The 24,893-nt window shown below is 38.7% G+C and overlaps 1 protein-coding gene and 1 long non-coding RNA gene across 15 annotated transcripts in view; one reads left to right on the forward strand and one right to left on the reverse strand.

Annotated features, from left to right (window-relative positions):
- RXFP1 (relaxin family peptide receptor 1) overlaps nucleotides 1-23,683 on the reverse strand; it is a 98,064-nt gene extending 74,381 nt beyond the window's left edge. For 6 of the 14 annotated variants that reach the window (XM_034661449.1, XM_034661448.1, XM_034661447.1 and 3 more), the window contains exon 1: nucleotides 23,211-23,534. In XM_034661449.1, the coding sequence (XP_034517340.1) occupies nucleotides 23,211-23,259 (49 nt within the window). In that variant the 5' untranslated portion in view covers nucleotides 23,260-23,534. Of the gene's footprint in view, nucleotides 1-4,951; nucleotides 5,025-14,863; nucleotides 15,026-23,210; nucleotides 23,539-23,609 lie in introns of those variants that run through there. The other 8 variants (XM_034661450.1, XM_011228020.3, XM_034661454.1 and 5 more) reach the window with 7 other exon arrangements.
- Nucleotides 1,481-4,520, forward strand: LOC117802412. The gene is made up of 3 exons (XR_004625796.1): nucleotides 1,481-1,615; nucleotides 1,902-2,069; nucleotides 4,391-4,520. It is a non-coding gene; the product is annotated as an uncharacterized LOC117802412 (long non-coding RNA).
- Nucleotides 23,684-24,893: the final 1,210 nt, after the last annotated feature.

Genomic DNA, 24,893 nt, shown 5'->3' on the forward strand with positions numbered 1-24,893 from the left:
CTGGATTTCCATTGCAAGAGCCAAAAAATTTTTTTGAAACATTTGTTTATTTGGGAGAGAGTGAGAGAGATCATGGCAAGAGGGGCAGAGGAAAAGGGAGAGGAAGAATCTCATACAGACTCAGTGCTGAGTGCCGAGCTGGTCTTGGGGCTTGATCCCACAACCCTGAGATTGTGACCTAGTGAAAACCAAGACTGGGATGCTTAGCTGACTGAGCCACCCAGGCACCCCTGAAAGAGCCAGAATTTTGAGGACAGAACATCTCTTTTCCTTTAAGCTCCAAAGGCTGATTTGTGTGGAGAGCTTAGAACATAAAATTTATACATAAACCACAGAGTGAGAATGCATATGTGATGGTTAGTTTTATGTGTTAACTTGGCTAGGCTATAGTAACCAGTTTTTCATTCCAATACTAATCTAGGCATTACTGTGAAGGCATTTTGTAAATGTGATTAACATCCACAATCACTTTAAGTAAAAGGAAATTATCCTTGATAACGTGGGTGGGCCTCATCTAATCAGTTGAAGACCTTAAGAGCAGAAATTGAGGTTTCTCTGAGAAAGAAGAAATTCTACCTGTGGACCATAGCATCAGCTCTTTCCCAAGAATTTCTAGCCCAATGAATTTCAGACTTGACCAGACAGACCCCACAACTGAGTAAGCCGATTCATTGAGATAAATTGCTATACATCTATATCTATCAATCTATACATGTATGTGCATAAACACATACATATATATGAACATATATGCAAATAATATGAGCATAAAAATCACTGTATGTATGTGTGCATATATATATATAGAGAGAGAGAGAGAGGAAATATATAAAAATAAAAAATATATATCCTATTGTTTCTTTTTCTCTGGTAGAAACTTGACTGATTTAGCATATGATGAGGCAATTTTCCTGCCTCCCAAAGATATAAGGATTCATCAGAAGACAGGAGGAAATGGATTAGACAGAATCTCCATTCCCCTGGGCTGGGACCAAATAATCTGGAGGGAAAGTAGTAAGAAATTATACCCTGGGTAGGTAAAGAGATCACAAACTTCAATGGACCTTCTTCACCGCATACCACCTGGTTTAGCCGCCGTAGAATAAAATGGAGATGTGTTTAAGGATAGAGACCCGGGCGCTCCTTTTTGCACTCTCTCATTTTATGAAGCCCTGGACTGGAATGGAAGGGCGTCCTGAAATTTACAGCACTCCCCAGAGGGAACAGAAGGAGTCAGGAATGAGCTAGCCGACTCGGAGAGCTCTCACGAGAGGGAAGAGGATGATGCAGACTGACCCGTGTCAGGCACACTGCAGGACAGTGTGGGGGAGCCGAAGCCTCCGCAACAGGTATGACAGGGAGAGGAAACCAGGAACTTAGCGTGCGTGGTTTCGTTTCCTGTGTGAGAAATCCAGCCGTGGTCAAAAGGACCAAAAGCAGATGCCCCTCCCACCGGAGTCTAGATGACACAAAAAAGACGGCCCAGTATAGATCACTTCTGGAACCGAGAGGAGACACCGGGAGGTGGAGAGCTTTGAGTTGGCAAAATATTAACCCAAAAGATATTGAAGGGAAAACAGTAGGAAGAAAACAGGAGTGATTGGGTTACCTGGAGGTACACTAAGTTTTTGCTGTATGCAGGAGTGGGCATTCCGGTTAATTTTATTTACTGAGAAATGAAGTTCCATGATTCTGCCCCTAAGTTCCTAATAGGAGTTTTACTATTTCTGTATTACTTGTGTCTAAATTGAGTCGTCAGAGCCACATTTAAAAAATGGCATATTCTATTGTGTGTGTATTTTTAAAAATCAAGCATTGTGGAGTTCAGAATATATTTTAAATGGGTTCTTTCCAGAATTACAGAATCACTGAGATGAATTCCAACCTTAATCTCCTCAAAGGCTACCAAGCTGCTATCATGCAGATCCTTTCTGGAAGAAGCTAACTCCGTGAGCAAAGCGTGTAGGATTAACTCGTCTGGCATTGCCGGGGAAGAGCTGCTTGGTTTATTCTGCAAGTTCAGTGACTGGCTATTCCTGGGAAGCATTTGGAAAATCCTCACTGAAGGAGTAAGTAGTAGCTCTCGAAACAGAGTAGTTGAGACTCACGAATCTGGCGGCTGTTGATTCGCAGCATTCAAAATGTATCCCTTCTACATTCACTTTTAATGGCAAAGTCGAAACTTCAGTTCTACCCAACTCTGTTTCTCTTGGACCTGCACTTGTGGGGCTAAATTGGCAAGAAAAAGCACATGATCCATTTCATAACAGGACCTGAATATTGGGGGGCTCTTAATGCTGCTCGGAGGAGCCCCACTCTTTCCCCCACGGCCTCTCCCCACAGACCCCCCTCACATGCTCCCCCTCTTCGTCCTTGCTGCGGAGGAGCCCTCTTCGCTCTTGCCTAGAGTCGGCCTTCCCCCGGAGCCGCAGGGACCACCTCCTCTCCCCTCCTCAGGGCACAGTCCAGTGGTTCCTCCTGCTCGCTAGACATTACCAGTTTTTACCACTTTCCCAGCTCATTCTTAACAGCCTGAAAACGTGCTGTGAGGTCTCCCTTCTTAAAAACAAAAGAAAAAAAAATTCATGACCCCATTTCCCATGCCAGTTCCATTCCCCCAACTTGTCCACCATGTTCTATACTGGTGTCTGTGATATAATTTTTCTGTTTAGCATTACCTCCAACGTTTTGGAGAGCTATCAAATATTACCTTAATCTCCCTTTGTGAGTTTGGGTTATCGTGTTGAACAGCACAATGATATCTTGGGGCCTTTTGAGGGGATTTGTGTCCTATAAATTTGAACACAGACTCCGGTCTTTTGTAGTTTTTCTCCGCAATTCTTCGCCAGCTGTCTCTTCACCCATCATTAATGTTTGCCTCTGTAGTCTTAGTCCTCTAATTACCATCTCTAATTTTGTATGTGAACTGGCTGTAGCTACAAATGCAGATACTCGGACATGGTAAACTTCTGTGTAAAGAATGAGCAAATACGCTATGAACGAGGGCCTGAAAAGGGCAAAATTTCTTTCCTCTTCTTTTGTTTTTTAATGGTTTTTAAGAATCAAAATTTTTGAGGTTCCAGGATAAGTGATCTTGGGTGAGATGTTATTATAAACATTTTTTTTTTTAAAGATTTTATTTATTTGACAGAGATAGAGACAGCCAGCGAGAGAGGGAACACAAGCAGGGGGAGTGGGAGAGGAAGAAGCAGGCTCATAGCGGAGGAGCCTGATGTGAGGCTTGATCCCATAACGCCAGGATCACGCCCTGAGCCGAAGGCAGACGCTTAACCGCTGTGCCACCCAGGCGCCCCTATTATAAACATTTCTTAGGGCTTAGTATTCTGTCATAATAAGTGTTCTGTAAGAATTTATTGAATGGTTGCAGATATTTCCCAACACAAAGAGTAGCCTTAGTTTCTGAATTCTCTATGCATTTCTAGCTTATTTCTCAAAACATGACAAAACAGTTTTCTTGACTATCCAACCATCACATTTTATTCCTACTCACTGGTATGACAGCACTCAGTTTTATCGATTACTCTAGTGGTGCAGCCAAGAAATAGAGATCCTAAATCAAGGGCAGTTGTATTTCCTAATAGCTCTTCCATTTAGCACCTTGTTCCCATTCCTACTGTCTCAACTAATTCCAGTCCGTATTATAATATGTCCAAGTAATACATTTTTAGTGGTTTCCTTTTGATTACACTTTTAGCCTTATAGTGAAAGGGGTCCCAACTCACCATAACCTAATTTTTTAAACCTAAGAATCCATTACTTAAACTTTCTCTACAATCTGCAGTTCTTTCTCTCATGCTTTTGAGCACTTAGATTATGTGAGGCCTAGGCTAAGCATTGCACATGCCTTGCTTCATTTTATCCTCATGATAATCCCATGAAATAATTATTAATATTATCATGACCTTACAGTTTAGAAGGTAAGGCATAGAGGAGTAAGTTGTGTGGGATCGCAGAACTGGTAAGTGGCAGGATTGATTCAGACTCAGGTCTGACTCCCTTCAGAGTGTGTGTTCTTAACATGGTGCCTCAACTTATTCCCCCATATTGACCTGCTTGTGAGCCCCTGAAAAGTCATTCATCTATCAGCCCCTTTCTTTTTTGGCTTATAATAGGGTCCCTGCATATCTTCTTTTTCTAAATCTTACCCTTCATGATCAAGGTCAATTATACCTTCTGACTGACTTCCTCTTTGACTTCTATTCTGGGTGATCTGTCTCTTTTTTGAAATCTTTCCAGTGCAAGGAAGAGATACTACGTCATGAGGGTATTTTATGTTTGTGTAAACCTGGATGTTCTAAGATATTTCCCCACAAAGTCAAAGACGGACATAAGGCATCTAAACAGACATTTTCCTATTGTTTCTTGGCAGATGTGTTGGAGATGGCAACTTTATAAATTCAGACTCATGGTTCATATGGTGCAATGATTTCCAGTGAAGACAAAGACTTCTTACCCTGGTCTCTCCTTCCTTCATATTTAGAGAGTAATCCGGGGTTCCTGGGATAGAGCCCTGCCTTGGGCTCCCTGCTCAGTGGGGAGCCTGCTTCTCCTTACACCCTGCTCATGCTCTCTCTCTCGCATAAGTAAATAAAATCTTTAAAAAAAAAAATGACTTTGAAAGTTAGGACAGATTAGGTGTGATGTTTTTATATGAAAGTTGGTGGAGAACAATGAAAAGAACAAGTGAGATATGGAAACAGGGAGCCCTATTTTAAAGACAAAATAATGAAATATGAGGAGATACTTTAATGGGAGATGAGCCCCCAAACCTAGCATGTAGATTTCCTCTGGTATATTTCTATGACAGCTTCTGTAACAGTCTTGCTTTGGGAAAAAAGCTGTTATTTTAGGTATATATAAAAGTGTACACTTGAATCAGACAAACTGAAACTAAGGAATGTTCTACAGAACAACATTCTTCAAAACTCACGTCATTGTCTTCAGATTAAAGGAGACTACAGAGCTGTGGCTGCTGAATGCAAGGTGTGATCCTGGATTGGAGCCTGGATTAGAGAAAAAAATAATTTTTTTTCTGTAAAGGTCGTAATTAGGATGATCGATGAAATATGAATATGGATTTTATGTTAGTTTGATTTTATCAGTGTAAGATTTTTCTGAAATTAATCATCGTATGGTGGTTAAGAAAACTAATTCTTAGGAGGGAAGAATCATGACGTCTGCAACTTACTCTCAAATCGTTCAGCAAGAAAAATATGTGTAAGTTTGTGTTTTGGTGAGAGATTTAGAAAGCAAGTGCGGGACAATGTTAACAACGGGTGAATCCAGGTGAAAGGTATGGGGTGTTCATTTACTGCTTTTGTAATCTTTTTGTAGGTTTAAAATTTTTCAAAATAAAATTTAAAAAAGTTTGGTAGCTGTAACTTACTGTAGCTGAAAAGCTTTGTCAAGTTCCCAGGTTTTAAAATGTTTATTATTATATCTAACCTCCTCTCTGCCTGGTATTTGGGCACATACCCACACGATTTTTGAAAATATATGACATTACCTGGACGCCGTGTGTGTGTGTGTGTGTGTGTGTGTGTGTGTGTGTGTGTGTGATGTAGGTACGCTTTAAGTTTTCTGGGACTTATGAGTGTAAGACACAAACAACTTTAAATGCCAGTCATATTATCTAAAGATATGTCATTCCATGGCATCTGTGTGTTTATGACTTAGAGTCTGTAGTTTCTTCTCCCATCTTTAACCCAAAGGACAATTTCAAAGGCATATTTATAGACCATGAGAGTTGGACGAGGCTTAATTGGATGTGACATAGATGTCTCAAGGTACGCAGTGGGGATATTACCTCTGAGGGAGAAATACAATAAGCAAGACTCTGAATATCATTACAGGGCTGTTCCAGGCACCACTGACTGTTGACTGACTGCATGTCTGCAGGCTACAGGTTAAGTGACCGCTGCTTCCTTTTTAGTATTCCCATGGTGGCTATTATTTTGTTAAGAACGTCTGTCATGGACTTAATTTTAATGCTTTTCCATATTGCTACTTATTATTCAGCAAAATCAAAAGGGCTTATTTAAATCTGAATATTTTCCTGCTTGTGCCTTTCCTTAGAATTGTCACAACCTCAGTCAACGGCAGTCCTCAACACTCGCTCCCCACATGGGTCCTGCATGTTCACAGCGTAGGCTATGTGTGGCTGCTGCTGGGTGGGGGGGAGTTATTCTTGGAAGTCCCAGTTGTGCTGTTGTGGATTTTGTGCAGGTTTCATAACTTCCCAGTTTCCTCTTCTAGAACACGGGGATTAGTAAAATTTCCCTTCCGTGTTTTTTGGCGTGATTAGATGAAACTAATGGATGTGAAAGTGTCCTTCACTGCCTTTCACAGAAGTCATGTGTACTATGTGTGAATTTCCCTTCTTTCTAAGTTCATTGCTTTTAATTTCTAGATTATTTCTATTGTAACTAACAGCTGTGCTGAGAGTATATCCATTCCATCCTATCCAATCATGGATCCATGAAATTGTAAGCATCATGGGCAGAATATTAGCCGAGCTGCTAAGAGTCACATGTAGCCCACTTTGATGCTAAGACTCTCTCTGAGGGGTGCCTGGGTGGCTCAGTCGTTAAGCGTCTGCCTTCAGCTCAGGGCATGATCCTGGCATTCTGGGATCAAGCCCTGCATCAGGCTCCTCTGCTGGGAGCCTGCTTCTTCCTCTCCTACTCCCCCTGCTTGTCTCTCTCTCACTGGCTGTTTCTCTCACTGGCTGTCTCTGTGTCAAATAAATAAATAAAATCTTTAAAAAAAAAAAGACTCTGATATCAAGTAGATATTGCTTATACCTTTTTTTTCTTATTGATGTCAATCAGGAATTAATTCATACTCTTCCTAATCTTTTGTAGGGCACCCCCACCCTCAAACCTTTCTTGATTGATTTCTAATGAACGTGGCTCTCTGTAGGTCCTCATTTGTGCTGTTGATTGCCTGACCGCCTATTTCTGTCCACGCTGCTATCTCAAATTAGGCTGAAGCCTGTACTGGGAGAGGGTTCCTAATTCAGGTCACCAGGTTAAACAGTGAGGAAGGACTCATTTTCTCTTCTTTGGTCATACTGTAGCATGGCTGTTGCCAGCTGGGCTCCCTCTGTGTGGCTGCAGGCTGACCTGCCCATCTGTACCCAGCTCATTAGACCAATAAAAGGGCTGGATGCTCATCTGTGGCAGGTGAGGGCAAGCATCATTCCTCCAGAACTGAATTATTAAGCAGAAAATCTGTACTTTACATAGCTATTTTCCTACATATTCTTCTCTCCTTTATAAGAAAATTCCCTTAGCATCTCTCTGAGCCTCACAATTCCTTTTGCCTTCTCTCCCCTTTTAGGGATAAAGGATTCTCTTTGTCCCTCACCTCCCACCTGTGATCCTTTAGCAAGGGCTGGTGACTTTCTCTTCACATCTATCCTGAATGTGCCCATGTCTCCTCTTCTCGGCTTCTTCCTTCTCTCATAGGGTCCGCCACTGTCTTTTCTTAGCTGCAGTAGTCTCTCACTTGGACTTCCTGGTTCTCTTTTAACCTGTTCTCCATACATTAGCCAGAGGGATCTTTCAAAAAGAAATCAGATCACGAAAATATCCTCTTTCAAAACTTATAATGTCACCCCATTATTCTTAGGATAAGAATCCAAACTCTCTACCCTCCCCCTCACCCCTCCCCTACCTTACATGAGTGAGACACTCTTATTCACTGATTTGGTTACTTTCCACTTTTCCTGCTTCACTTAATTCCAGCCATATCTGGATGGGCTGTTTGTTCCTACTTTACAGTGTTTGATTTAGCCATTCTATCCATCTGGATACCTGGATTGTTCTTCCCGTGGGTCATGGCTGACTATTGCTCATTACTCAGGTTTCAGATAAATATCCCTGCCTAACTGGGATCACTCTGTCTCAAGTCTTCCCACATTCCTTGCTAGTTACTACCCTATTACACTGTCAGTGTTTTTTTTTTTTTTTTCCTCCTCCTTCTTCACAACATTTACTTCTATCAGGGATATTTTATTTATTGGTTTATCTTTTTTTTTTCAAGATTTATTAATTTATTTTTGCATGCTTTCAGAGCAAGAGAAAGAGAGAGCTTGCATGGGGGGTGGGGGCAGAGGGGGAAGCAGACTCCCCACTAAGCAGGGAGCCCCTGAGCCAAAGGCAGACTCTTAACTGGCTGAGCCACCCAGGTGCCCTCTTCTTGTAATTTGAATATCACCCCCAGAATGTAAATTCCGATAGGCAAGCCATCTTTCTTGTTTTGTCTGCCTTTGATTTCTGATGCCTGTATTGATGCTAGGCATATTGTAGGAACTCAAAAAAATATTAGTCAGAGGAAAGGAAGAATGAATAATTGTCCATGTATTTGAAACATTTGGAATAGTAGTTTAAAATTGTGGTGCTGTGAATATCTCTATGGCTCTTCTTCCAGACTCTGGCTTCAGCTAGTTAGGACCCAATTTCTATAAATTCCCCAGACACATCCTGGGCCTGATCCTAGTGTAGCTACCAAATCTTTGTTTCTACAAAAGACATTAGCCCTTTTACCAGACTCAGACACTCTAGGGACAAAGTTTTTGTCTATGGAACAACTAGACAAAGGAAACTTTTTCTTTTTCTTTTTCTTTTTTTTTTTTTTGTGGCAAGGGGAGAAAGGATGAAAGGAATAGAAAATTAAGGAAAGAAAGAGATGCAAAAAGAAATATTTGAAATTTGACTAGCTCTTCAGTATAGCTAGTGGTGGAATAATACCGTATTTACCACAGCTGTAGTCTGTCACCAAATGATGGTAAAAATCCTAAAGAGAGGTTGGATTTTAGATTTTGAATCTAGAATATACATCTGCATTAATCAAGGGAACAAAAATCCAAAAACTAGGTTTTCCTAAACTGACAAATTGACACGGAACTTATCTTTTTAGGAAAACCATAAAGTAAACTTTGTGCATTATGTATGCCTGGCATTCCTTGAGCTTACCACTGTAAGCCCTAAGTAGCATACCGATAGTCCAACCTCAGAATGCACGTGATTTTCAGACTGTATTATTTTTGAGAGTTAATATAGTTTACAACAGAAAGTAATTTCCAGTGGAAGGATTTGTCCAGCTGAAAGTGAATCTCTTGTTCTTCCATAAATGTATGGAAACTATTTTTTAGTTTTCTGTGACTAGTGATTATAACATTTCTAGTCACAGATGCTTTTAGTAATGGTTTTTACATAATGTTTACAATATCTGCAAAAGGATCCCATTTTCAGTTGTGTATCCCTTTTAGCACCATGATCTAACCAATTGAGCTAACTGGCCAACTCACTGTATCGCCTTTGGTTCAATGCTTGCAGGAATAATAAGATATACTCTTATTTTGAAGATGTCCTGGGAAAGCTACTTTTCTAAATAGCATGACCATGGATCTGCAATTTTTAGGGAGACTAGGAATGTGCTGAGGGTTGAGGGCTTCTCTGATGCATGATCAGTAATGTGCCCTAAACTTTCAGCACCATTTTGCCGCATTCTTACTGTGACCTTCATCAAGGAAACTCCAAGAAATAAAGTAATGAATGTACATTTGTGCCTTAAACTTATCACGAGTAGTGTTACTAATTAAAAATGAACATATTAAAACAAAGAATAAAATTATATCTTACAGATATTATGCCTTGGCCCTGTGAACCCAATATTTTACATTATTTATATCTATACTGTTTTTCCACTATTGTGAGGTTACTGTGTATTGTGAAATGCTGAGAAAAATCCCTTAAGTTTGTTTACTGACACTTTCTTAGTAACAGCTTTGTGTTGCAAAGTTACTTATTGATTAAGGAGTAGAGATTGTACTTCTAGATAGTGTCTTCCATTTTATTCAAATGAACACATTGTCCAACTGTTGTCCATTGTTGTATGTATGTTTGTTAACAATGTTTTCTATTATGTTTTGTCTTTTGCCTTATTTTCAAATTGGATCCAAAAGCTTTATGCAATTAAAGAAAACAGTGAGAAAATAACACAAGAAAAATAGGAAACATGTAAATACAGGCACAGAGTTGATCAAAAGACTCTTTGGGGAACTAGAAGTAGGGATAATTGTTGAATGTTTGTGGAGTGCAATGTCAAAAAAAGCCAGTCATATTGTATTAGGGTAGTAGACAAAAACTTTGCTTAGTATTCCACACATATTTTGTGTATTTTGTAGGTACAAGTCAGGGAGAAAATATATTAAAAATATATTAAGGTCCTATGAAAACAATGTAAAAAACAGCAGCCAACTTGACTTGATCATAGCCTCTATCTCTCTAGTGACTCAAGTGTAGTGGACACTTCCTGTAGGGATTGTTTTCAGGGTCTCACATTCTAGACCATTTTTGGTAAGTTGCCAGAGTAACTTTCTAAACAATCAATCTCTTTATATCATTCTGTGCATAACTTCTACTGCAATCATTTATGTACTGTGGCCCAAAGCCCATTCTTGAGAGTGGCTTACAAAGAGTTCATAATCTGGTTCCAATGATCTTCTCTAACTTTATCTCCAAGCATTTGCTTCCTCGTTATTCTTAAGCCACCCCAACTTCTCATCATTTCCTGCATCTGCCATGCCCTCTCCTCCTTTGTGGCCTTGCCCACACTCTATCTGTGCTTGCCAGTGACTTCTCTTTTCCCCCAGGAAACAGTCAGTGGCGGATCTGAACTGAGTTCAACTTGCTTGATCAGTTTGCTCGTCTGTAATTGGGAATAAAAATATTTGTTCTATAAAATGAGAGATAATATGCAATAATTATGTATCATGATTTTGGTGTTTGTATGAGGAGTGGAAAGAACTCAGACTTGGGTATCGGATAAACTGGAGTTCAAGTTCTAAATTAAATACTTATGAGCTGGTGATCTTAGCAAATTCCTAAGTCTGAGACAGTCCCTCGTGTGGAGAGGTGAGAACATATTTATCCTCCGGAGTCCATGTGAGGACTTAATTAGACAATACCTTCATGTGTTTATCTTCAACTAGAACTTCAATAATGTAATTGACGCTAGTTATAACTTCAGCAATATAAATAATTCATGTTAATAATCAGAAGATGGTAACTCTGGTTTAGCACATTTTGTGTATCTAAGGACATAGAATATAGCACATTATAATATATATTAAACATTTGCAGCAATTTCCCCAGAATAAGTTTAAAAGTAGTGTAGGCTCCTGGGGACCGACTGGAGAAGAGCATTTGTTAGAGCACAGCAATCTCCTGGTGATGAGAGCATGATGTCAGACTACTCTTTTTTCCTTCCTAATGTTGAGCACAAACTCTATTGTTTCACACATTCTCTTAGAAGAAAGTTAATAGGCAAACACAACGATTTGGGATTTTTCACAATTCAAATAAAGCTTTTATATTGTGGTGTTTTCATCTGTAATATTGTGATCAGTGTTGGTTAGAACAATAGGGAAAGAAAGCAGAGTAAAATGTAGGGAAAAGAGATTAAAAATAAAAATTATGCAAAAGGTAGGTGTAAGTAGAATAAGAAGAACTGGTTTGGGCAACAGAATGAAAAGGTGTGAGGAAATGGTATCAGCAAGAATATGAGATATAGCCATGATATTTAGGTTAAAATCCAGATAGAATAGGTACACTTTCATGTGACTTTAAAAAATAACAAAATGAAGAAATTCCTTTGATAAAGTGAATAACCCTATCATCATTATTTAAATTATGAATATTCTGATTTTCCTTTAGAATTTTCTCAAAAGTGAGAATAAACATGTAGAGTTACTTGTATCCACTTATCATTATTGGGAAATCCAGGTAAATATTTGATATTAAATATTTTGCAAATTCTCAAAAGAGTTCCATTTTACTAAAGTATGGCATTATAATTAGTTTTTCAAGTTACTATGGTTTTGTGTATATAATTCCTGCTTATCAAATGCTGCATGTTTTTATCATATATCCAAATATTCTTCTTTCCTAGTTACTCATTTTTTACCTTCTCCCACTAATACTAGGCAGTTGGACTGTACTTTATTGCTCAAAGAAGGAAGAACACAAAAGGGCCTTTCTGGAATAGTCAAATTCTTGCCTGAGTTCCAAAGCTTAAAAGCCATGGCTTTCAACTGCAAAGGCCAGATACTTGAGAGAGCATATTTTTCCTTTTTATTTATTTTTTTGAATTCTACCATCTTTGTTTTGACTGTCAAGACCAAATACTGAAGGACTCCCAGAACTGAGTGTTTCCCCAACCTAAAGAAGTGGGTAAGCCTGTGTGATACTCTCAAAGCAGTTTTCTTGAAATCAGTGGGAACAAAATGTGAGAATGAAAAACCCTGTCCACTTGGAGTCTGAAGCTCTTTTGGGGAAGAGGGGAGGTGGAAATCACAGAAAGAGCTTGGAGGGGGGTGCCCAAATAGAGGTGATTCCTGTCCCAAATCCTAATACACAGCTCGAGGAAAGGGCAAATCTCTAGCTGAAGCCATATATCTTGCGTAATGCGAGGGGACTGGGGAGCTGTGGTGCCAGGTAAACTAGCACAGGGGCTGAGTCAGCCCTAAATTCCCCTGGGCTCCCAACAGGTAAAGGACATTTGAGGGTTTCCTCTGCTCTCTGGAGAAGGCTGGCTACAAGCAGACGGTCAATGTAGAGAGGCGTTGTTGCCGGGTAGAAGCATGTGGATTTTCCAGCCCTGCTAGCTGGAGAACATGGAAGTGTTTGAATGCTTTGGTGAGTGCTGATGCCAACACCTGACAGAGGAGCTAAACCTCACACAGAACTGGCAAAGTTACGGCAGTTGTTCATCCCTCCACCTGCCTTCCCCTTCCATGTTTCAGAAGCTGCCTCTGAACCTACATGCTACATGTGTGGGTGGACTGGGTAAGCGTTCTTAAGGGATTAAGATTGTACTTGAAAGATAAATTGCCAATTTTTTAATGAAGCTACATTGAATTAGCAAATTTAAATGTCTATCATTTTTTTGTGGGAGTCACGAGCTCTCAGTTTAGTCACAGAAACAAAATTTCACCTTTGCACAGCTGAGATTTGTGGCCTGAGAATGAAAATTTGTGTAATTGTATCCTATATCTGGTTTTGATATACTTCCTATAATGATGGAACAAAGCTATTATTCTGTGTGTCTTTGCGTGTGTGTGTGTGTGTATGTATGTGTGTAATAGTTTACACCTTTTCCTATACCCTGAAATTTCATGACCAATAATGTTGGCGTTGCATTTTAACCTTCTCTGAACTCCTCCCTACCCTCTACTTCGTTAGGGGAAAAACTGAGAGATGAATTTTCCTGAAAAAAGTAATCAGAATAGACAATAAATTTTGTGCGCAAGGAGACTGTGTGGCAGAGGAGCGTGTTGTATCGGGAGTAAGGGCTGGGTGATGGGGGGAAAGGAGGCAGGTGGGGGTCCACGTGGTCTTGCATCAAAGAGAGAAATCTGGGTAAAGAGTCAAAAGTTCTTGGAGATTGAAGAGTGATAGAGAAGAGAGTGCATGGACTTCAATAAGTCTCATGCAGACTATATACAATGGATAAGTCTTTAAATCTTTTTGGAGGCACGAATAAAGGTGAATGCCCTTGTTCTGTATGAGTTTCATTAAATGTGAACCCGTTCTGAGACTGGATCACATATAATAGCTTTATAAAGTTGCACTAACACCACTACCAACACGTACGTGCCTCAGTAAGGATACGCTGCCTCTCCATCATGGACTGCTGGGAGATTTCACTGAATTTTCTAATCTCTTAGAGCTTATTCTCCATCTGCAAACACTACTTATTTTTATTCCATATGACGTAGCATCATTCTTCCTTTGATTCCTTGATAACACACTGGCTTGTTAAGTTCCATTCTTCTTGATCAGCACCACATTTGCTCCTTAATTATCTATTCAGGTATTCATTAAGAGCTGTACCACAGGCAAAATGTCAAGAGGATTTAATCATGACAAAATGTTTGGCCTTGACCTATCTGTTCACATCTTAAGTTAATAATTCTAGCCTGTGCCTATTCGGATCTATCTTAGAAGACAGACCTTAAAGCTGTCATAGACTGTGAACTCCTAGAGGGAAGGGAATAAGTCTATTTAATTTTTTTGTGCAGCTCCTCCTAGGTAATGACTATAATGGACCATGAGAATAATATTGAACCCGCTATGTATTACCAGCATAGAAACTTTGAAAAAGATGCCTCAGAGCCAGCAGCACTACAAAAAGATTTGTATAGATTTTTTTCCCATTAAAATGGATTTGATGGACAAATGATTTGTTTCATTATTTCAGGTCAACACCGGAGATGAATGCTCAGTTGTCGAGAAAAGTTATTGAATTTCAACAAACAAAAAACAATCCCTCTTTCCAGGGAGCTCTCAAGATCAGGGGTGAGGGCTGCAGGCAGAAGGGGAGAAATAAAAATCTAAATTTAACTTAGCTAAACTAGCCACCTCTTGGTTTTAACACAAAGAGGGAGGTTAAGTGGAGGTTAAGAGAATCTAACAGAAAGCGTGACTAATGACGTCTTCTTGTCTAAGGTGGAAATGGGTGAGAAAGTAGAAACATTTATAAACCACGAAGCAGTTTTGCAGTTTCCAACAAATCAGCCAGCACTAGGAAAGTAAAAATGGCATATCTTCTGGACCATTGAAAATGAATCAAACATTTCTAGCCTGCTCTGGGAAAAGCCTATTAAAATATTAAAAGGCTGAGGGGTAAGCAGGCAGAGAGAAGAGGCTGCAAAAGAAAGACAAGGATCAGAGGTTTGGTGGGTGAATGTAATGGCCCGACCCATTGTGTTCTGTCTCGGAAGTTAGTGCCTGAGCACCTGAGTACGTAATCAGTTATTTTCATTAATTTGTACCTGCGCCATGGAACCTGGATACAAGCTTTCAAAACGTCTTTGTGCGGTAGCTCATGTGATGTTTCTCAGTGGATCCGGCCATGTCCATTAGTAAATTTTGTTCAGAATTTGTCAGTTCGTGTCCATCAGCATGTTTTATTCTCTAACACTTCGACTTCAAATCTATAAAGTAAGATTTATCTGTTTAAATGGCTACACCTAGAGGAACCAATGGGGTGATAGCTCCCTTCTGCTGTGAGGGTCAGATGTTGGAACCATCTTACTGAATGCTGCAAAAATTAGCCAAAATGTCCCTGAATGTAGGTAACTGCAATATGGGTGCATATGTAATCTGCAGAAAGTGTGTTTAATAGGGAACTATCCTCTATGAACATCCTAACTCATAAGGAAGAGAGCTTAAGGATAAGAGGTGGGTAGAAATAAGAATTCTGGTTGCAAGATTGGGGACCAAGAGGCGAGAGTTTCTCTTGGTGTGTGTTTTGTCAAGAGGTATGGTGAGGCTGAGGAATAGAGACCTCTGCCGTTCCCTCCGCTTGTGTGCTCTCTCTCTCTTTCTCTAAAATAAATAAATAAATCTTTAAAGACAATCTAGTTGTCTGAGGAATAGCATAGGAGCACAGACTGGAGAGGGAATGCAGATAATGAAAACATCCACTGGGTCTTAATCTACTTTGAGATTGATAAAAGCCCCTTTTAATAAGGTTCCTTTGGGTCTGACTGCAAGCGTGGACTTAGAGAGGCGTGATCAGACCCTTCTCTCCCTGCCCATTTTCTTCCTGGTTGTGAGAATGATTTAAAATGTTTATCTACTAGGCAGGCACGTGAATAATGATTATACTAAGCTGAGTGTATTGGCAAAGTCTTAATCTTTGAGGCCGGGATTTGGGCGGATAATAAATTTATTTTAATAACCTCAGTGTAGTTTCTCTCTACTTTAAGGCGATGTTCTACCCTTCTGATGTTTCCTGCCCTTCTTGTCCTACATATGAAATTTGGAGGCCTGTTTTTAAGAGTAAATCAAGACTAATAAAATGGACAACAAAAGGGAACACAACTATATGACCTCAGTTTCTTCCTATGTAAAAAATGAGGGTGTTGGACTCTATAAGCTTTTACTTTCTCTTAAACTCAAAAGCCTAATTTTATGAAACTTAAATTAAAAAATACTTGAGAGACATAAGATGAAATTGTCTAACTAGATAACAATTCACTAGAGACTCATATGCTGGAAACAGAAAAAGCATTATTTTTCTTTAAATATATTAGTCAAGAGGTAAGAGAAATGATGATTAGGGGACAGTGGCATAATTAGATGTTTTAAGCAATGAATTACCTCATGTAATTGTACAGCCTCTCAGTTCAAATGCATATTCAATTCTCTAACAAAAACAAATATTTTAACTCTAAGCTGCCTTTTAAGAAGGGTGAATCTTACTATTAAAGAATATATCAGATTATCTGCTGTCCCTTTTTGTAGCTAATCATATGGGTGATATTTGGTTCAACTGATCACCTTGACTAAAGGTGGACTTGGAGTTGAATTTGGAGACAGGGACTCAGGCCAGAGAGCTGTGCTGTTCTTCACGATGGAAGGAGAACTTGAGTTCCACGGACAGTATTGGGGGGAAGTTGAAGAGGAATGATGGAGAGAGAGAGAGAGTGGAGAGAGGAGCTGGGACAACTGCCAGAAGTAAGGGTTCCACGCGGTGTAGAGCAGCACATGCAAAATCCCCTGATTCTTCCTCACCAAGGATAATTCTCAGAGGCTTTTTTTGAAAGTATTGATTACTTAAAAACAGATATGTTTGTTATTATGGAAGATTAAAGAAATAAGTTGACCCTAGTTAATTCAGGTAATATTGAAATAATTATAAAATGAATTGACTTAGCAAAAAAAAAAAAATCAAACAGCCAAATTACTATAAAGGGCAACTTTCTTTCTCTCTCTCTCTCTCTCTCTCTCTCTTTCTTTCAAGAGAATATGTGCACGGGGGAGGGTTGGTGGTGGGTAGGGGGATAAGGAGAGGAAGAGAGAGAATGTTAAATAAGCAGGCTCCAGGACCAGCATGGAGCCCAACATGGGGCTTGATCTCACAATCCTGAGATCATGACCTGAACTGAAATCGAGAGTCAGATGCTTAACCCACTGAGCCACCCAGGCACTCCAGGAAAATATCAGTTTCTAACACAAGGAACAGGAGATCTCACTTTATAGTATCCTTTTTTTTTTTTTTCTTAACTTGACTTCTGGAATTGTTCTGATAGACAATAAAACCCAAATTTGAAATATTCATGACTTGCTGGCCCCTGTTTATCTCCAAAGAAGGAAAAAGTTCTCGGTTGTTTTGATTAGGGTGATGGGTGAAAGTGTGAAATTGAAGAGGATGAGAGAGTATCAGGTCCCTATGTACAAGACAAGAAATAGAGCTACTGGGGTTGTGGGAATAATGAGGGGAGACTATATCCAGGAGACTATACCCAGGAGGGTGGAGAGGTAGGCTAACATAGGAATTGAGTAAATATTTATTGGTACTTTTTATGTATCTAGTTCTGTGTTATGTGCTGAAAATAAAAATGCTTTCTAAGCAAAATCCTGGGGTCAATAGAGGTTGAGTTTAATTTTCTTTACGTTCAAATTATATACATGTGTATCCTAACTCTTCCGTTGGTGTGCACTGAGAGATGTCTGTAGAGCAGATGACACCAGCTCATAGGAGGAGATCTTTAAATACCAGGCATGGATTTCTTCCCTGGGATGGGGATGGCCTTACCTCAGGTTGTGAAAACTTTGTTTTTGTTTGGCTATACCAGTTTTGTGACTTTGGGCTGGTCAATATTTCTTTATTGCTTAATCTCTAGAATGGAGAAATATCTAACTAGCCTCAAGTCCAGTGACTTAGATCGGAGGATCTTTTAAGGACCCTTTTAATCCTAAGATATTGTAGTATTAGAAAATACTAGAACCAAATCATGTTTTACTAAAACAGGCTTTTCAAGGAGATAGGCTTGGAATGAAATCTCTTTTGCAACAATTACTAGGGAATGATGCCAGGCATGCTACTCAATATTTCTCATTTTCTGTTTCCTCTTTTGCAAAATGAGAATATCTCTTAGGGCTTTTATAGGGATAAAATCCGATGTTTGTAAAGCACTTAGTACATAGTTCATGTTCCCTGGAAAGCTCTCAATAAATGGTAAATATAACAACTGCAATTATAACCACAATCATATTGCTTGAAATCAAAATGGTAGAAATGTTTAGAGTTTTTCAGACAAAACAAAAAACAAAAAACCAAACCTAAGTAGAACGCCCAATTCCAAGCACATTTCAGTTTAACAAGTTTGTCCTAATGTGTGAAATTATGTTCGCAAAACTATTTAGTTCACAAATGTAGTATTTTGTCTCCCTTTGTACAGACGATGATGTATTTGCACAGACTTGTTAATTTTCTTTCTACTTAAAATTTAAAAGTATGATTCCAAACTCAAAGAAAGAACAATACAAAGTTATTAGTGATCTTCAAAAATATAGGGTGGTATAATAGATATTTCTGTAGTCTGCATATTGGAGAGATTATTCCCTCATCTTTTGGAGGTGGGTAAATAGGTCAGTATTCTTTTTTCATATCCTGATGGTTTGTTCTGGGAAAACCTCTTCCTTTCTCCATCTTAATGGTTAGGGCATAATTGCTAGAAGATATGCCTGTTTTAAGACCTAAGGAAAGGCCCAGATGGTCTTGTAAGTATCCATTTGGAATCTAAAAGTGAGGACTTTCCCAGCTGCATCAGTTCTTGGCAGAATACTGAAGTGGATCAAGTTTATGTTTGGGCTTCTTCTGTTTCCTATTTCCTCACTGGTTCCCTGTCTCTCTGGAGTATTAAGTAAAATGATTGTTTTTGTTTAATGATACTGTTTAAGTAATAAGTAAAGCATTTGCTGATAGGGACTTACGATACAATTCTTCTTGGGGATTGTTTTTTAACTTTTAATTTTGAAATATTATAGACTCACAAGAAGTTGCAAAAATAGCACAGAGAGGTCCTATATACTCTTTACCCAACTTCCCCTAACGGTAAAATCTTACATAACCACAGTACATTATTAAAACTAATAAATCAACACCGGCACAATATAGCTAACTAGACTACAGACAGAGGAATGTTTGGAGAATTAGAAATTCTCAAGGGTGAAAGAAAAACTTTTCTAAATTTTAATGTTGCCCCAGTCTGTGTACACCTAGGTTTTTGCCCTTGTCTCACTGGTAATCTTAGATTAACTTTCTGTCTTCTCCATTCTCCCCTTCAGAGCAGGGATCATGCTGTAGTCACCCTTTAGTCTCATGCTTATTACAGTAACTGGCATTCAGTAAGTATTTTTGGTTAAAAAGGTAACTAATAATTGCTTACGTCTTACACACAGGATCTCTCAGAGTGTTCACGGTCTAGGGGAACCGTGGACATTAAAAACATTCAAATCTTGAGTCTTATTATTATTTATGAGCCTGAGTCTTGTGACAAGGTACTGAATGTCCTTGGGTCTTCCCTTTATTGTGTGCTTCATTTTGTCTACCTAATAGAGTTGTTGTAAAGATTCAAGGAGGTAATTTATGTAATAAAGAAGCAAAGTAAGGGCTCTGCGATGTGGATAGGGTGAAAGATTTTATTGCCATTTTACAAATTAAGGGTAAATGATTTATTGCCATTTTACAAACTAAGGCTTGAGAGGGTAAGGCATTGCCGCAAATCTCTGAACCAGTACGTGGAGGTGCCGCGAAGCACCTCAGGCCAGCAGTCTTCTAGGAGATCCCATTGCCTTTCCCAGGCAACAGGAGAGTGGAGTAAAAACCAACCAACCAGCCTAACAAACAATAACCACCATAGGGTAGTTACAGAGATTTAAGATTTTGTTCTGATGTGGTTGTTGACTTCTTTTGCTCTGTGCATAGGAAACCCTCTCTTGCTGGAGCTGGACGGTGAGATAAAGTAGGAGGTGAATTATGGGTGGAGGTTGTTATTTTGGAGGTTCCTGCCACCTGCCCTTCCACCTTCCCCACTCAGTTGACACTCTATCGCCAGGAATCCTGCTTGCTAAACTGTGCATCAGATGTTTGTGCCTTCATCCTTCGCAGATGGTGTGGAAGGATGAGAACTTGGAGCCCTTAAGTACTCACACTACAAAGTCAAAAAAATTTTTTTAAATCACAAGATAACTTAAATTTAAAAAAGTTGGAGGGTTTTGACATCATCATTATTGTCATCATCTACTTTTCATATTTTGTTAGTGAAAATAAATTTTTTTAACGAAAGAGAATATGTAAACAGGGAACTTTTAAAACTAAGCTGAATTGGCTGGTAACACATTAACTAAAGTTGCTTTTCAACCTGCCCTGAAAACCTTTTACATATCTTTGAATTCCTCATATTAGAATTCTATTTTCCATATTAGAATAACTAACTTGGAAGTATTCCTTTGGCTTATTTAATCTATTCTATTATTGAAATGGAATAGGGAAGAGTAAAATGTTATTGACTGATGAGGGTTTTGGCTACAAATGTTAAAAACTCTGGTAGCTTAAATGCTTGGATTATAAGGAGAAACATTCAGTTTTTAGTGGTGGTTTACCATTTGACTTTTGGCCCTCTGGTTAAGAAAATAGGTAATGGGTCTTAAATGTAGGAACTGAAACCATGAAACTTCTAGGAGCAAACATAGAAACAAAGCTCTTTGAAATGGATTTTGGTAATGATATTTTGGATATGGCACCTGAAACCCAAGCAACACACAAAAAAGAAATAAGTGGGACTATACCAAACTAACAAGCTTCTGAGCAACAAAGAAAACCATCAAAAAAGTGAAAAGAAAGTATACAGAATGGGACAAAGATTTGCAAATCATATATCTGATCAGGGGTTAATATCCAAAGCATAACAACAACTCATAGAACTCAATAGCAAAAAAATCAAATAACACAATTAAAAAATAGTCAAAGAACCTGAATACATACTTCTCCAAAGGAGACCTATGCAGGGCCAGTAGGTATGTGAAAAGGTGCTCAACATCACTAGTCATATGCTAGGAGAATGTGAATCAAAACCACAATGAGATCCCACCTCCCACCTTTTAGAATGGCTATCATTGAAAGGACAAGAGATAAGAAAGCTGGCATGGGTGTGGAAAAAAGGGAGTCCTTACACACTGTTGGTGGAATTGTAAATTGGCATAGCTACTATGGAAGGATCCTCAAAAAATTAAAAATAAGGGGCGCCTGGGTGGCTCAGTCGTTACACGTCTGCCTTCTGCTCAGGGCATGATCCCAGTGTTCTGGGATCGAACCCCGCATTGGGCTGCCTGCTCAGCGGGAAGCCTGCTTCTCCCCTCCCACTCCCCCTGCTTGTGTTCCCTCTCTGCTGCCTCTCTCTGTGTCAAATAAATAAATAAAATCTTTAAAAAAAATTAAAAAGAGAACTACCACATGATCCAGCAATTGCACTTCCAGAAATATAGCCAAAGGTAATGAGAATCCTAACTCGTTAAAATGTGCACCCTGGTATTCTTAGCAATATTATTTACAATAGCCAAGACATGAAAACTAGCTACATGACCACCCATGGATGAAGGAATAAAGAAGTAGTGGCATATATGTGTGTATATATATATATATTAGAATATTATTCAGTGATAAAAACGAGAAAATACTACAGTTTGTGATACATGGAGGGATCTTGAAGGCATTATGCTCAGTGAAATAAGTCAGACAGTGAAAGACAAATACTGTATGGCCTCATTAATATGTGGAACCTTAAAAAAAAAAGGAAAGTCTCAAAATAAACTAGTGGAAAAAAGAGATAAAACTTGTGGTTAACCAGAAAAATTGGGGGGGGTGAGGGGTGGCGGGAGTGAAGGAGGGTGGTCAAAAGATATAAGCTTCCAGTTATAAGAGAAATAAGTGCTAGGGATGTCATGTCCAACATGATGATGACAGCCACCACTGCAGGGTGATGTACAGGACAGGTGTCAAGAGAGTAAATCCTAAGAGTTCTGATCACAGGGAAACAATTTTTTCCCCTTTATTCTTTTCTCTTTTCTTTTATATTGAATCTATATAAGAAGAGGGATGTTAGCTGAACCTACTGTGTAATCATTTCACAATACATATACGTCAAACCATCGTTCTTTTTGACTTAAACTTCTCCAGTGATGCATGCCAATTATTTCTCAGTAAAACTGGAATGAAAAATGATTACCAAGATTAGAGACAGAGAAAGCTAGGAGCTGGAATATTTCTCCAGGATTCTGAAATGTTGCTTTGGTTTTGATGCTGCCTCTCACATTTGACCGTTAAAGTAAAGCACACTGGAGGTCAAGAGAAGAAGGGAAAAAAAATCACTTTGATGCGAGACATGCCATCAGAACCGGGAGAGTTCGGATGGAAATTTACTTGGAGACACAGTCAATAGAATATCTTAGTGAAAACTGACTTCTACAAACTTTTAAGAAATGGAGAGATGTAAACGTGCATGTGAATTCTAAATTTGTTAAAGCTTAATCACTCACAGCATCATAAGGTATTAAAGATACACAGAAAGTTTCCTTTCTTGATTTGCTTTGGCTTTCTCAGCATTTATCACCTAGGAAATATAAACATTCTATTTCTATTTACGTAATATCATTTAAATAGGGTTGAATGCAGAAAGACTCTTTCTTGATTTACATTCTTTTTTTTTCTGAAAAATAAACTATAGCACAGAGAGAGAGAGCAAGCTGTCATTATAACAAAAGGAAAAATGCCCATTTGGGCTCCTGGTCTGTGCTTTTCATTGCTTTGTGCTTTTCCTTGTTTTTCTTCCAAGGAAGAGTGAGAGATCTTGTTAAATAAAAAAGGAGTTTTATGAATGCATTTCTCAGTGAGAAGGCACACCTATGATATCAAATCACAAAGACCGGGACCACGAAGCATTACAACTACACATAAACCAAAATAAATGTAGACTTTACCAGAACATTTCAAATGGGCATCTTACTTGAACACAATTTCTTTAAAGACTGCTTCTCTTGAAATATTATCAAATTATTTATAAAATAATTGTTGCTTAAACAAATTGGTTGTTATGAAGCATAGGTTTGTATGTCATGTTAATCTTGCTTAACTACTGCCTTGTCTATATATTCCAGTTTCTAATATAAATACCAGAAATGACTTAAGAATAATTCTGAAGTGAGAGTACAATTACCAGAAAAAAGCATTTTTATATTAAAAGCATAAATGTAAGTAGTAAACATTTGTAATTGTGATTAGTTCATACAATATTATTAAGGCATATAAAATTAAATAGTGAGCATACTTACAATATTTACCCAAAATTAAGATGCAGAAGAAGACAGGACCAGATGTCATTTCCTTCTTTTTGAGCAACTGATTAATAAAAGTGAGTACAATTTGGTCTCGGTCTCTGTGTCGCACACAGCTCACGGTGGTTGTGTGCTATTTCTGTCTGCAATCTTAGCAGCTACAAAGCAGTCCTCCCTCCTTCCCTTCTCATTTCCTCTCCCTCTCTTTCCATTCCCTTTTCTTTTCTTTCTTCCTTTCTGTTTCTCAGAATCTCTCCTCCCACCCTCCTTCTCTAAAAGTCTTAATATCCTTCTTTGCACCCCCCTCCGCACCCCCCCCCACAGCAAACACACCCGCCCCAGCGTGAACACAGACAAAGCTGAGCAGTGAGCAAAAGTTTCAGACAGAGAACATACAAGCTCTTCTTGTTGACTCTAAACATCTCTTTTTCTATGTCCTGCAACAGTCTTCAAATGAGGGTGTGTGTGAACTGACAAATGTCTGAGCTGATCAAAGTCACACTACTAGAAAGAAACTGAGAGATATATGACAAACAAAAAACATTTTTTTCCCTCAGTGACTTGGGACTAGGAAAAGAACAGACCTACACAGGGCTAAATGTCTTTGTGGAATTAACTATAAGGCAAGAATTAAAATGTAACTATAGCAATCTTTCGTGATCTGAGTTTAGACATTTGAATGATAGGCTATTGTGTACAGAAAAATGCAGGGATAAAAAACAAATCTTAAATTTTCTTGAGCTCGTGAGTTTTACTAGAAGTGGAGACCACGATCGGCTATTGGTTGTGGAGTAAAGCCTTCCTGGGTTTGAATCACAGTCTAATTTAAACTATTAGTTGTGTAAGTGCTTGCTCTTGGCTAAGCTTTGGTTTTCTGGGGGAAAATATCTATTCGGCAAGGCGGGCAAGGTGGCGGTGATGATCGGCCCCTTGCATGCTGAATGTCTGGCTTACGTTCCAGCACATGATAGGTGGTCACCAAATGGCAGCCATTCATATGATGATGACTTTTATCAGTGGGAAAAAAAAGAAGCATGCAAATGTAAAGAACGTTTCCATGCAATGTTTTTTCTTTTAACCAGGCTATATCATTCTTATTTTCAGCTTAATAATTTACTGCTAAAACAACTAGGTAGCACCTTGCCGGGAGAAATTGGCTTGTGAGGTTAATGCCTTCTATTCATTCTACATGTAGAATCTATTTTAATTACACGTCTCTGTATCATCGACAACAATGTAAGAAGCCTATTTCTACACAGTGGCTAAAAGGTTATATTAACACTACTTTTCTTTTTTCCTGTAGAGGTGATTCATACCACGAAGGGAGAAATGAGATATAGGAATCTTTACAAGTCCTTTATACGTCCGTAGATTTATTTAATGAAGACATTGTTATTTTAGTAGAAATATTTATGGTTAACTGAATTCGAATACTCATTTAATGCTCATTAAGTGTTTATTTTTTATAATAATACTTGAAATGTTTTAAGTGGTTAATGATTTTTTATTTATTTTAGAAATAATGTTTCCTCAAAGGATGCTGAGGGACACGCCAAGGGCCATATGTGAAGGACAACCCACAGGAAGCTTCTCCACAGTAAAGCTGAGGAACTCGCTTTGAGAATTGTCCAGCATAAAGTCAGCTCTTGACACGGAGTTTTCAAAGTAATCCTGAGGTTA

This window comes from Ailuropoda melanoleuca, chromosome 5 (genome assembly GCF_002007445.2).
Source record: "Ailuropoda melanoleuca isolate Jingjing chromosome 5, ASM200744v2, whole genome shotgun sequence".
In the NCBI taxonomy this organism is placed as follows: Eukaryota; Metazoa; Chordata; class Mammalia; order Carnivora; family Ursidae; genus Ailuropoda; species Ailuropoda melanoleuca.